This window comes from Montipora capricornis, chromosome 11, assembly GCF_036669925.1.
Source record: "Montipora capricornis isolate CH-2021 chromosome 11, ASM3666992v2, whole genome shotgun sequence".
NCBI lineage: Eukaryota > Metazoa > Cnidaria > Anthozoa > Scleractinia > Acroporidae > Montipora > Montipora capricornis.
In genome coordinates, this window is record NC_090893.1 from 4,845,787 (window position 1) to 4,860,701 (window position 14,915).

The 14,915-nt window shown below is 39.7% G+C and overlaps 1 protein-coding gene across 1 annotated transcript in view; it reads right to left on the reverse strand.

Moving 5' to 3' along the window:
- Positions 1-14,915, reverse strand: part of LOC138023026 (phosphatidylinositol phosphatase PTPRQ-like) — a 39,358-nt gene that overhangs the window by 20,679 nt on the left and 3,764 nt on the right. The window contains exons 2-16 of the mRNA XM_068870061.1: positions 12,152-12,383; positions 11,482-11,576; positions 10,417-10,648; positions 9,545-9,841; positions 8,678-8,974; positions 7,803-8,099; positions 6,928-7,224; positions 6,060-6,356; positions 5,187-5,483; positions 4,314-4,610; positions 3,445-3,741; positions 2,571-2,867; positions 1,703-1,999; positions 835-1,131; positions 1-255 (exon numbers count right to left, since the gene is read on the reverse strand). The exon at positions 1-255 is cut by the window's left edge and continues 42 nt beyond it. Coding sequence (XP_068726162.1) covers positions 1-255; positions 835-1,131; positions 1,703-1,999; positions 2,571-2,867; positions 3,445-3,741; positions 4,314-4,610; positions 5,187-5,483; positions 6,060-6,356; positions 6,928-7,224; positions 7,803-8,099; positions 8,678-8,974; positions 9,545-9,841; positions 10,417-10,648; positions 11,482-11,576; positions 12,152-12,383 — 4,081 coding nt within the window. The remainder of the gene's footprint in view (positions 256-834; positions 1,132-1,702; positions 2,000-2,570; positions 2,868-3,444; positions 3,742-4,313; positions 4,611-5,186; positions 5,484-6,059; positions 6,357-6,927; positions 7,225-7,802; positions 8,100-8,677; positions 8,975-9,544; positions 9,842-10,416; positions 10,649-11,481; positions 11,577-12,151; positions 12,384-14,915) is intronic.

The window sequence follows — 14,915 nt, forward strand, 5'->3', positions numbered from 1 at the left end:
CAGGACCTTTGATAGTAGATGCAAACACTGTTATACTGTAGTTGGCGTATTCATTCAGACCTGTCAGAGTAGCACTTGTAGTTGGTGCAATGACATACTTTGTTTGTTCAGACCCACTAGGCAATGCCCTGTATGTAACGGTGTAACTCAGAATAACACCATTGTGATCAACAGGCGGAACTTGGTTCCACTCAACAAAAATACTGGTTGAGCTTTCGTTACGTCCACGGACACCAACTGGAGGAGCGTTTGGCCCTGTATTGAAAAAGCAACAACAAAATATGAAACCAAATGTTAGTATGAAGGAAAAAAAAACCGGGATAAGCACATTAGTCAGGTTTTCGTGCATTGTTGTAATTGGAGCCACAACACTCGTTGTGTTGATAGGCGAATTCACAGGTCATTCACTTGTTGCTTGATAACTCACCGTGTAGCTTTTTATAATACTATTTAATGAGAAGGGAGCAGTGAACCAGGATATCCAGTGGATGTTGTATCTATTGCCGCTTTAATCCCACGGAAGGAGCAATGGGAACTGAACACAGTGGTATGATATAGGTCAAGTAAGACGTTTGCCGACAAGGTAACCACTGAAGAGAAATTTCGATCTTTCATGCAAGGTATTTTTTTTTAAGAAAGCGTATATCGGCACAAACTAATTTCTGAGGAAAAGAAATCGTGAAACACTTAAAAAGGAACACTGCCTCAGTCCTATTTTTTAAAGCTTCATTAAAAATAAAAAACCACCATAACATCACAGTAGATATGCTGAGGATTCACAAGAATTATATCTTGACTGTTTACAAAGGAAAAAAAAATGCTGCCTAAACTTACTGTCCTCATCTGTGATGACAACGATAGGTACACTTCTATTTCCAGGTCCTTTGATAGTAGATGCAAACACTGTTATACTGTAATTGGTGTATTCATTCAGACCTGTCAGAGTAGCATTTGTAGTTGGTGCAATGACATACTCAAATTGTTCAGACCCACTAGGCAATGCCCTGTATGTCACGGTGTAACTCAGAATAACACCATTTTGATCAACAGGCGGAACTTGGTTCCACTGAACAAAAATACTGGTTGAGCTTTCGTTACGTCCACGGACATCAACTGGAGGAGCGTTTGGCCCTGTATTGAAAAAGCAACAACAAAATCTGAAACCAAATGTTAGTAAGAAGGAAAAAAACCGGGATAAGCACATTAGTAAGGTTTTCGTGCATTGTTGTAATTGGAGCCACAACACTCGTGTTCATAGGCGAACTCACAGGTCTTTCACTTGTTGCTTGATAGCTCACGGTGTAGCTTGTTATGATACTATTTAATGAGAAGGGAGCACTGAAGTAGGATACCAGTCGATGTTGTATCTATTGCCGCGTTAATCCCACGGACAGAGCATTGGGAACTGAACACAGTGGTATGATATAGGTCAACTAAAACGTTTGCCGACAAGGTAACCACTGAAGAGAAATTTAGATCTTTCATGGAAGGCATTTTTTTTAAGAAAGCGTATATCGGCACAAAGTAAATTCTGAGGAAAACAAATCGTGAAACACTTAAAAAGGAACACTGTCTCAGTCCACTTTTTTGAAGCTTCATTAAAAATAAAAAACCACCATAACATCACAGTAGTTATGCTGAGAATTCACAAGAATTATATCTTGATTTTTTACAAAGGAAACAAAGGAGTGGCTAAACTTACTGTCCTCATCTGTGATGACAAGGATAGGTACACTTCTACTTCCAGGTCCTTTGATAGTAGATGCAAACACTGTTATACTGTAATTGGTGTATTCATTGAGACCTCTCAGAGTAGCATTTGTAGTTGGTGCAATGACATACTCAGTTTGTTCAGACCCATTAGGCAATGCCCTGTATGTCACGGTGTAACTCAGAATAACACCATTTTGATCAACAGGCGGAATTTGGTTCCACTGAACAAAAATACTGGTTGAGCTTTCGTTACGTCCACGGACATCAACTGGAGGAGCGTTTGGCCCTGTATTGAAAAAGCAACAACAAAATCTGAAACCAATTGTTAGGATGAAGGAACAAAGACAGGAATAAGCACATCAGTCAACTTTTCGTGAATTTTTGTAATTGGAGCCACAACACTCGTGTTCATAGGCGAACTCACAGGTCTTTCACTTGTTGCTTGATAGCTCACGGTGTAGCTTGTATGATACTATTTAATGAGAAGGGAGCACTGAAGTAGGATACCAGTCGATGTTGTATCTATTGCCGCTTTAATCCCACGGACAGAGCATTGGGAACTGAACACAGTGGTATGATATAGGTCAACTAAAACGTTTGCCGACAAGGTAACCACTGAAGAGAAATTTCGATCTTTCATGGAAGGCATTTTTTTTAAGAAAGCGTATATCGGCACAAAGTAATTTCTGAGGAAAACAAATCGTGAAACACTTAAAAAGGAACACTGTCTCAGTCCACTTTTTTGAAGCTTCATTAAAAATAAAAAACCACCATAACATCACAGTAGTTATGCTGAGAATTCACAAGAATTATATCTTGATTTTTTACAAAGGAAACAAAGGAGTGGCTAAACTTACTGTCCTCATCTGTGATGACAAGGATAGGTACACTTCTACTTCCAGGTCCTTTGATAGTAGATGCAAACACTGTTATACTGTAATTGGTGTATTCATTGAGACCTGTCAGAGTAGCATTTGTAGTTGGTGCAATGACATACTCAGTTTGTTCAGACCCATTAGGCAATGCCCTGTATGTCACGGTGTAACTCAGAATAACACCATTTTGATCAACAGGCGGAACTTGGTTCCACTGAACAAAAATACTGGTTGAGCTTTCGTTACGTCCACGGACATCAACTGGAGGAGCGTTTGGCCCTGTATTGAAAAAGCAACAACAAAATCTGAAACCAAATGTTAGTATGAAGGAAAAAGAAAACCGGGATAAGCACATTAGTAAGGTTTTCGTGCATTGTTGTAATTGGAGCCACAACACTCGTTGTGTTCATAAGCGAATTCACAGGTCATTCACTTGTTGCTTGATAGCTCACGGTGTAGCTTGTTATGATACTATTTAATGAGAAGGGAGCAGTGAACCAGGATATCCAGTGGATGTTGTATCTATTGGCGCTTTAATCCCACGGAAGGAGCAATGGGAACTGAACACAGTGGTATGATATAGGTCAACTAAGACGTTTGCCGACAAGGTAACCACTGAAGAGAAATTTCGATCTTTCATGGAAGGTATTCTTTTTTAAGAAAGCGTATATCGGCACAAACTAATTTCTGAGGAAAAGAAATCGTGAAACACTTAAAAGGAACACTGCCTCAGTCCTATTTTTTGGAGCTTCATTAAAAATAAAAACCACCATAACATCACAGTAGATATGCTGAGGATTCAGAAGAATTATATCTTGATTGTTTACAAAGGAAAAAAAATGCTGCCTAAACTTACTGTCCTCATCTGTGATGACAACGATAGGTACACTTCTATTTCCAGGTCCTTTGATAGTAGATGCAAACACTGTTATACTGTAATTGGTGTATTCATTCAGACCTGTCAGAGTAGCATTTGTAGTTGGTGCAATGACATACTCAGTTTGTTCAGACCCACTAGGCAATGCCCTGTATGTAACGGTGTAACTCAGAATAACACCATTTTGATCAACAGGCGGAACTTGGTTCCACTGAACAAAAATACTGGTTGAGCTTTCGTTACGTCCACGGACATCAACTGGAGGAGCGTTTGGCCCTGTATTGAAAAAGCAAGAACAAAATCTGAAACCAATTGTTAGGATGAAGGAACAAAGACAGGAATAAGCACATCAGTCAACTTTTCGTGTATTGTTGTAATTGGAGCCACAACACTCGTGTTCATAGGCGAACTCACAGGTCTTTCACTTGTTGCTTGATAGCTCACGGTGTAGCTTGTTATGATACTATTTAATGAGAAGGGAGCACTGAAGTAGGATACCAGTCGATGTTGTATCTATTGCCGCGTTAATCCCACGGACAGAGCATTGGGAACTGAACACAGTGGTATGATATAGGTCAACTAAAACGTTTGCCGACAAGGTAACCACTGAAGAGAAATTTCGATCTTTCATGGAAGGCATTTTTTTTAAGAAAGCGTATATCGGCACAAAGTAATTTCTGAGGAAAACAAATCGTGAAACACTTAAAAAGGAACACTGTCTCAGTCCACTTTTTTGAAGCTTCATTAAAAATAAAAAACCACCCTAACATCACAGTAGTTATGCTGAGAGTTCACAAGAATTATATCTTGATTTTTTACAAAGGAAACAAAGGAGTGGCTAAACTTACTGTCCTCATCTGTGATGACAAGGATAGGTACACTTCTACTTCCAGGTCCTTTGATAGTAGATGCAAACACTGTTATACTGTAATTGGTGTATTCATTGAGACCTGTCAGAGTAGCATTTGTAGTTGGTGCAATGACATACTCAGTTTGTTCAGACCCATTAGGCAATGCCCTGTATGTCACGGTGTAACTCAGAATAACACCATTTTGATCAACAGGCGGAAGTTGGTTCCACTGAACAAAAATACTGGTTGAGCTTTCGTTACGTCCACGGACATCAACTGGAGTAGCGTTTGGCCCTGTATTGAAAAAGCAACAACAAAATCTGAAACCAAATGTTAGTATGAAGGAAAAAAAACCGGGATAAGCACATTAGTAAGGTTTTCGTGCATTGTTGTAATTGGAGCCACAACACTCGTTGTGTTCATAAGCGAATTCACAGGTCATTCACTTGTTGCTTGATAGCTCACGGTGTAGCTTGTTATGATACTATTTAATGAGAAGGGAGTAGTGAACCAGGATATCCAGTGGATGTTGTATCTATTGGCGCTTTAATCCCACGGAAGGAGCAATGGGAACTGAACACAGTGGTATGATATAGGTCAACTAAGACGTTTGCCGACAAGGTAACCACTGAAAAGAAATTTCGATCTTTCATGCAAGGTATTTTTTTTTAAGAAAGCGTATATCGGCACAAACTAATTTCTGAGGAAAAGAAATCGTGAAACACTTAAAAAGGAACACTGCCTCAGTCCTATTCTTTGGAGCTTCATTAAAAATAAAAAACCACCATAACATCACAGTAGATATGCTGAAGATTCAGAAGAATTATATCTTGATTGTTTACAAAGAAAAAAAATGCTGCCTAAACTTACTGTCCTCATCTGTGATGACAACGATAGGTACACTTCTATTTCCAGGTCCTTTGATAGTAGATGCAAACACTGTTATACTGTAATTGGTGTATTCATTCAGACCTGTCAGAGTAGCATTTGTAGTTGGTGCAATGACATACTCAGTTTGTTCAAACCAACTAGGCAATGCCCTGTATGTAACGGTGTAACTCAGAATAACACCATTTTGATCAACAGCCGGAACTTGGTTCCAGTGAACAAAAATACTGGTTGAGCTTTCGTTACGTCCACGGACATCAACTGGAGGAGCGTTTGGCCCTGTATTGAAAAAGCAACAACAAAATCTGAAACCAAATGTTAGTATGAAGGAAAAAAAAACCGGGATAAGCACATTAGTAAGGTTTTCGTGCATTGTTGTAACTGGAGCCACAACACTCGTTGTGTTCATAAGCGAATTCACAGGTCATTTACTTGTTGCTTGATAGCTCACGGTGTAGCTTGTTATGATACTATTTAATGAGAAGGGAGCAGTGAACCAGGATATCCAGTGGATGTTGTATCTCTTGGCGCTTTAATCCCACGGAAGGAGCATTGGGAACTGAACACAGTGGTATGATATAGGTCAACTAAGACGTTTGCCGACAAGGTAACCAGTGAAGAGAAATTTCGATCTTTCATGCAAGGTATTTTTTTTTAAGAAAGCGTATATCGGCACAAACTAATTTCTGAGGAAAAGAAATCGTGAAACACTTAAAAAGGAACACTGCCTCAGTCCTATTTTTGGAGCTTCATTAAAAATAAAAAACCACCATAACATCACAGTAGATATGCTGAGGATTCAGAAGAATTATATCTTGATTGTTTACAAAGGAAAAAAATGCTGCCTAAACTTACTGTCCTCATCTGTGATGACAACGATAGGTACACTTCTATTTCCAGGTCCTTTGATAGTAGATGCAAACACTGTTATACTGTAATTGGTGTATTCATTCAGACCTGTCAGAGTAGCATTTGTAGTTGGTGCAATGACATACTCAGTTTGTTCAGACCCACTAGGCAATGCCCTGTATGTAACGGTGTAACTCAGAATAACACCATTTTGATCAACAGCCGGAACTTGGTTCCACTGAACAAAAATACTGGTTGAGCTTTCGTTACGTCCACGGACATCAACTGGAGGAGCGTTTGGCCCTGTATTGAAAAAGCAACAACAAAATCTGAAACCAATTGTTAGGATGAAGGAACAAAGACAGGAATAAGCACATCAGTCAACTTTTCGTGCATTGTTGTAATTGGAGCCACAACACTCGTGTTCATAGGCGAACTCACAGGTCTTTCACTTGTTGCTTGATAGCTCACGGTGTAGCTTGTTATGATACTATTTAATGAGAAGGGAGCACTGAAGTAGGATACCAGTCGATGTTGTATCTATTGCCGCGTTAATCCCACGGACAGAGCATTGGGAACTGAACACAGTGGTATGATATAGGTCAACTAAAACGTTTGCCGACAAGGTAACCACTGAAGAGAAATTTCGATCTTTCATGGAAGGCATTTTTTTAAGAAAGCGTATATCGGCACAAAGTAATTTCTGAGGAAAACAAATCGTGAAACACTTAAAAAGGAACACTGTCTCAGTCCACTTTTTTGAAGCTTCATTAAAAATAAAAAACCACCCTAACATCACAGTAGTTATGCTGAGAGTTCACAAGAATTATATCTTGATTTTTTACAAAGGAAACAAAGGAGTGGCTAAACTTACTGTCCTCATCTGTGATGACAAGGATAGGTACACTTCTACTTCCAGGTCCTTTGATAGTAGATGCAAACACTGTTATACTGTAATTGGTGTATTCATTGAGACCTGTCAGAGTAGCATTTGTAGTTGGTGCAATGACATACTCAGTTTGTTCAGACCCATTAGGCAATGCCCTGTATGTCACGGTGTAACTCAGAATAACACCATTTTGATCAACAGGCGGAAGTTGGTTCCACTGAACAAAAATACTGGTTGAGCTTTCGTTACGTCCACGGACATCAACTGGAGTAGCGTTTGGCCCTGTATTGAAAAAGCAACAACAAAATCTGAAACCAAATGTTAGTATGAAGGAAAGAAAAACCGGGATAAGCACATTAGTAAGGTTTTCGTGCATTGTTGTAATTGGAGCCACAACACTCGTTGTGTTCATAAGCGAATTCACAGGTCATTCACTTGTTGCTTGATAGCTCACGGTGTAGCTTGTTATGATACTATTTAATGAGAAGGGAGCAGTGAACCAGGATATCCAGTGGATGTTGTATCTATTGGCGCTTTAATCCCACGGAAGGAGCAATGGGAACTGAACACAGTGGTATGATATAGGTCAACTAAGACGTTTGCCGACAAGGTAACCACTGAAGAGAAATTTCGATCTTTCATGCAAGGTATTTTTTTTTAAGAAAGCGTATATCGGCACAAACTAATTTCTGAGGAAAAGAAATCGTGAAACACTTAAAAAGGAACACTGCCTCAGTCCTATTCTTTGGAGCTTCATTAAAAATAAAAAACCACCATAACATCACAGTAGATATGCTGAAGATTCAGAAGAATTATATCTTGATTGTTTACAAAGGAAAAAAAATGCTGCCTAAACTTACTGTCCTCATCTGTGATGACAACGATAGGTACACTTCTATTTCCAGGTCCTTTGATAGTAGATGCAAACACTGTTATACTGTAATTGGTGTATTCATTCAGACCTGTCAGAGTAGCATTTGTAGTTGGTGCAATGACATACTCAGTTTGTTCAAACCAACTAGGCAATGGCCTGTATGTAACAGTGTAACTCAGAATAACACCATTTTGATCAACAGGCGGAACTTGGTTCCACTGAACAAAAATACTGGTTGAGCTTTCGTTACGTCCACGGACATCAACTGGAGGAGCGTTTGGCCCTGTATTGAAAAAGCAACAACAAAATCTGAAACCAAATGTTAGTATGAAGGAAAAAAAAACCGGGATAAGCACATTAGTAAGGTTTTCGTGCATTGTTGTAACTGGAGCCACAACACTCGTTGTGTTCATAAGCGAATTCACAGGTCATTTACTTGTTGCTTGATAGCTCACGGTGTAGCTTGTTATGATACTATTTAATGAGAAGGGAGCAGTGAACCAGGATATCCAGTGGATGTTGTATCTCTTGGCGCTTTAATCCCACGGAAGGAGCATTGGGAACTGAACACAGTGGTATGATATAGGTCAACTAAGACGTTTGCCGACAAGGTAACCAGTGAAGAGAAATTTCGATCTTTCATGCAAGGTATTTTTTTTTAAGAAAGCGTATATCGGCACAAACTAATTTCTGAGGAAAAGACATCGTGAAACACTTAAAAAGGAACACTGCCTCAGTCCTATTTTTTGGAGCTTCATTAAAAATAAAAAACCACCATAACATCACAGTAGATATGCTGAGGATTCAGAAGAATTATATCTTGATTGTTTACAAAGGAAAAAAAATGCTGCCTAAACTTACTGTCCTCATCTGTGATGACAACGATAGGTACACTTCTATTTCCAGGTCCTTTGATAGTAGATGCAAACACTGTTATACTGTAATTGGTGTATTCATTCAGACCTGTCAGAGTAGCATTTGTAGTTGGTGCAATGACATACTCAGTTTGTTCAGACCCACTAGGCAATGCCCTGTATGTAACGGTGTAACTCAGAATAACACCATTTTGATCAACAGCCGGAACTTGGTTCCACTGAACAAAAATACTGGTTGAGCTTTCGTTACGTCCACGGACATCAACTGGAGGAGCGTTTGGCCCTGTATTGAAAAAGCAACAACAAAATCTGAAACCAATTGTTAGGATGAAGGAACAAAGACAGGAATAAGCACATCAGTCAACTTTTCGTGCATTGTTGTAATTGGAGCCACAACAGTCGTGTTCATAGGCGAACTCACAGGTCTTTCACTTGTTGCTTGATAGCTCACGGTGTAGCTTGTTATGATACTATTTAATGAGAAGGGAGCACTGAAGTAGGATACCAGTCGATGTTGTATCTATTGCCGCTTTAATCCCACGGACAGAGCATTGGGAACTGAACACAGTGGTATGATATAGGTCAACTAAACGTTTGCCGACAAGGTAACCACTGAAGAGAAATTTCGATCTTTCATGGAAGGCATTTTTTTAAGAAAGCGTATATCGGCACAAAGTAATTTCTGAGGAAAACAAATCGTGAAACACTTAAAAAGGAACACTGTCACAGTCCACTTTTTTGAAGCTTCATTAAAAATAAAAAACCACCCTAACATCACAGTAGTTATGCTGAGAGTTCACAAGAATTACATCTTGATTTTTTACAAAGGAAACAAAGGAGTGGCTAAACTTACTGTCCTCATCTGTGATGACAAGGATAGGTACACTTCTACTTCCAGGTCCTTTGATAGTAGATGCAAACACTGTTATACTGTAATTGGTGTATTCATTGAGACCTGTCAGAGTAGCATTTGTAGTTGGTGCAATGACATACTCAGTTTGTTCAGACCCATTAGGCAATGCCCTGTATGTCACGGTGTAACTCAGAATAACACCATTTTGATCAACAGGCGGAAGTTGGTTCCACTGAACAAAAATACTGGTTGAGCTTTCGTTACGTCCACGGACATCAACTGGAGGAGCGTTTGGCCCTGTATTGAAAAAGCAACAACAAAATCTGAAACCAAATGTTAGTATGAAGGAAAAAAAAACCGGGATAAGAACATTAGTAAGGTTTTCGTGCATTGTTGTAATTGGAGCCACAACACTCGTTGTGTTCATAAGCGAATTCACAGGTCATTCACTTGTTGCTTGATAGCTCACGGTGTAGCTTGTTATGATACTATTTAATGAGAAGGGAGCAGTGAACCAGGATATCCAGTGGATGTTGTATCTATTGGCGCTTTAATCCCACGGAAGGAGCAATGGGAACTGAACACAGTGGTATGATATAGGTCAACTAAGAGGTTTGCCGACAAGGTAACCACTGAAGAGAAATTTCGATCTTTCATGCAAGGTATTTTTTTTAAGAAAGCGTATATCGGCACAAACTAATTTCTGAGGAAAAGAAATCGTGAAACACTTAAAAAGGAACACTGCCTCAGTCCTATTTTTGGAGCTTCATTAAAAATAAAAAACCACCATAACATCACAGTAGATATGCTGAGGATTCAGAACAATTATATCTTGATTGTTTACAAAGGAAAAAAATGCTGCCTAAACTTACTGTCCTCATCTGTGATGACAACGATAGGTACACTTCTATTTCCAGGTCCTTTGATAGTAGATGCAAACACTGTTATACTGTAATTGGTGTATTCATTCAGACCTGTCAGAGTAGCATTTGTAGTTGGTGCAATGACATACTCAGTTTGTTCAGACCCACTAGGCAATGCCCTGTATGTAACGGTGTAACTCAGAATAACACCATTTTGATCAACAGGCGGAACTTGGTTCCACTGAACAAAAATATGGTTGAGCTTTCGTTACGTCCACGGACATCAACTGGAGGAGCGTTTGGCCCTGTATTGAAAAAGCAACAACAAAATCTGAAACCAATTGTTAGGATGAAGGAACAAAGACAGGAATAAGCACATCAGTCAACTTTTCGTGAATTTTTGTAATTGGAGCAACAACACTCGTGTTCATAGGCGAACTCACAGGTCTTTCACTTGTTGCTTGATAGCTCACGGTGTAGCTTGTATGATACTATTTAATGAGAAGGGAGCACTGAAGTAGGATACCAGTCGATGTTGTATCTATTGCCGCTTTAATCCCACGGACAGAGCATTGGGAACTGAACACAGTGGTATGATATAGGTCAACTAAAACGTTTGCCGACAAGGTAACCACTGAAGAGAAATTTCGATCTTTCATGGAAGGCATTTTTTTTAAGAAAGCGTATATCGGCACAAAGTAATTTCTGAGGAAACAAATCGTGAACACTTAAAAAGGAACACTGTCTCAGTCCACTTTTTTGAAGCTTCATTAAAAATAAAAAATCACCATAACATCACAGTAGTTATGCTGAGAATTCACAAGAATTATATCTTGATTTTTTACAAAGGAAACAAAGGAGTGGCTAAACTTACTGTCCTCATCTGTGATGACAAGGATAGGTACACTTCTACTTCCAGGTCCTTTGATAGTAGATGCAAACACTGTTATACTGTAATTGGTGTATTCATTGAGACCTGTCAGAGTAGCATTTGTAGTTGGTGCAATGACATACTCAGTTTGTTCAGACCCTTAGGCAATGCCCTGTATGTCACGGTGTAACTCAGAATAACACCATTTTGATCAACAGGCGGAAGTTGGTTCCACTGAACAAAATACTGGTTGAGCTTTCGTTACGTCCACGGACATCAACTGGAGGAGCGTTTGGCCCTGTATTGAAAAAGCAACAACAAAATCTGAAACCAAATGTTAGTATGAAGGAAAAAAAAACCGGATAAGCACATTAGTAAGGTTTTCGTGCATTGTTGTAATTGGAGCCACAACACTCGTTGTGTTCATAAGCGAATTCACAGGTCATTCACTTGTTGCTTGATAGCTCACGGTGTAGCTTGTTATGATACTATTTAATGAGAAGGGAGCAGTGAACCAGGATATCCAGTGGATGTTGTATCTATTGGCGCTTTAATCCCACGGAAGGAGCAATGGGAACTGAACACAGTGGTATGATATAGGTCAACTAAGACGTTTGCCGACAAGGTAACCACTGAAAAGAAATTTCGATCTTTCATGCAAGGTATTTTTTTTTAAGAAAGCGTATATCGGCACAAACTAATTTCTGAGGAAAAGAAATCGTGAACACTTAAAAGGAACACTGCCTCAGTCCTATTCTTTGGAGCTTCATTAAAAATAAAAAACCACCATAACATCACAGTAGATATGCTGAAGATTCAGAAGAATTATATCTTGATTGTTTACAAAGGAAAAAACATGCTGCCTAAACTTACTGTCCTCATCTGTGATGACAACGATAGGTACACTTCTATTTCCAGGTCCTTTGATAGTAGATGCAAACACTGTTATACTGTAATTGGTGTATTCATTCAGACCTGTCAGAGTAGCATTTGTAGTTGGTGCAATGACATACTCAGTTTGTTCAAACCAACTAGGCAATGCCCTGTATGTAACGGTGTAACTCAGAATAACACCATTTTGATCAACAGGCGGAACTTGGTTCCACTGAACAAAAATACTGGTTGAGCTTTCGTTACGTCCCGGACATCAACTGGAGGAGCGTTTGGCCCTGTATTGAAAAAGCAACAACAAAATCTGAAACCAAATGTTAGTATGAAGGAAAAGAAAACCGGATAAGCACATTAGTAAGGTTTTCGTGCATTGTTGTAATTGGAGCCACAACACTCGTTGTGTTCATAAGCGAATTCACAGGTCATTTCACTTGTTGCTTGATAGCTCACGGTGTAGCTTGTTATGATACTATTTAATGAGAAGGGAGCAGTGAACCAGGATATCCAGTGGATGTTGTATCTATTGGCGCTTTAATCCCACGGAAGGAGCAATGGGAACTGAACACAGTGGTATGATATAGGTCAACTAAGACGTTTGCCGACAAGGTAACCACTGAAGAGAAATTTCGATCTTTCATGCAAGGTATTTTTTTTAAGAAAGCGTATATCGGCACAAACTAATTCTGAGGAAAAGAAATCGTGAAACACTTAAAAAGGAATGAAGGGGTAGTTTCTAAAAAACTGTGGTGCTGCGTCGGTGGGGAAGTAGTATACAAAAATTTGGTTTATCAACGGAGTTGATAATGTAAATTGATCACCGTACAGAGATTCTAAAAGCCGACGTTTCGAGCGTTAGCCCTTCGTCAGAGCGAATCGAGGGATTATGGGTTACGTGTAGTTTTTATAGTAGAGTAGGAGCTACGCTATTGGTGGTAACATGGCAACGTGAAAAATAGGAATATATTAGTTAAATGAAAAGCGTTCGTTAATACCGTGAGGATTAAGGGTGCCGATTTGAAAGATGAATTTTTGTTCCAGATTCTTGCGGCTTTCCGTCGTACCTAGATGTAGGGAAAGGCCGCAGATAGCCATGTGTTTTTTGGAGTGGTTAGGCAGATTAAAATGGCGAGCGACTGGCTTAGATGCATCCTTGTCATTCTTCTCAACATCGGGAAGGTGTTCCGCGGAATCGATCACCTAGTCGTCTACCTGTCTCACCAATGTATAGATTATTGCATAACGTACAGGTTATGCAATAAATGACATTTGCGGAGGTACATGTGAAACGATCGGTGATCTTAACAGATCGCTTAGGTCCCGATATCTTGCTAGTGTTAACAATGAAAAGACAAGTTTTGCATCGTGAGCGCGCAGCATTTGAAAGTGCCGGGTTGCTCGTTGGTTTTGAGCGCGCTTCTAACTAAAAGTTGCCTACGTTTTTGTCGCGTTTGAATGAAATAAGTGGAGGTCGCGAAAAGATTCTACCAGTCTCGGGATCATTTTGGAGTAATTTAAAATTACTAAGAATGATGCTTTTGACTGCGTGATTATGAGGATGGAAAGTGAGGGTGAATGGAATTCTGTCATTCTTATCTTTCTGTGACGTTTGTAGTGACGACTGTCGATCAAATTGTTGGGCGCGATGATGGCCCGCTTTGACCACAGAGACAGGATAGCCACGTTTTTCGAAGAACTGGCACATCTCCTCTGATTTGCTGGAAAATCGAGTCATCACTACATAGACGTCGAAGTCTAAGAAATTGAGAATAAGGAATGGAGTTCTTGACATGTGATGGATTGACGATGAATACAACAAATAACTGTGTGAATCAGTAGGTTTGTAGTGCACACTAGTACATAGCACGTTGCCTCTAATAGAAACTTTGATATCTAGGAAAGCCAATGAAGTTTCCGAAATTTCCCAGGTATATTTAAGAGCCGGATGAAAAGAGTTGACGGAGGTTATAAATTGATCGAGTTCTTCTCTGCTGGATGAAATAGCGCCGATGCAGTCGTCGATGTAGCGGCCGTAGAGTTCAGGTTTGGGGCGTTGTACTGATTAAAAATTGGTGTTCAACATATCCTACAAAAAGATTGGCATAGCTAGGTCCCATTCTTGTGCCCATCGCTACACCATAAAATTTGTTTGTAATAGTTGCCGGCGAATGAAAAACAGTTAAGCGTTAAAACTAGTTCGGCAAGGCGGAGGAGCGTTTCCGAGCTAGGTTCTTTGACAGTGCGTTGATCGAAAAAGTGTTTAAGTGCTTGAAGACCTTCGCTGTTAGGAATGACTGTGTATAGAGATGTAATGTCCATGGTGAAAATATTTTGTCTTGGCCGGAGAAATTGAAATCGCGGAAAATTTGTAGTGCGTGTGTACTGTCGTTAATGTATGATGGCAAAGATTTGACGATAGGCCGTCATAATCCTGTCTAATGTAGCTAGAAATGAGTTCGGTGTGGCAACTACAGGCAGAAACGTAGGTCGACGACCTGGGTTGTTGGGTTGGTGACTTTTAGGCAAGAAGTAATGCACGAAGTTCTAGGGTTGTTGATGATGAGATTAGTGGGCAGTGTCCGGTAATTCCGTGAATTAACTATCAAGATTTTTGAATGGTGTCCTTTTGACAAGTTTTTGATTGTTGGAAGTGAGATCTTTAGGGATTTATGGCATAAAACGAAGGTATCCGAACGTTGCCGCAAAGCTTCTTTTTGGTAAAGGTTCGGAACCGCCAAACAACTACCGC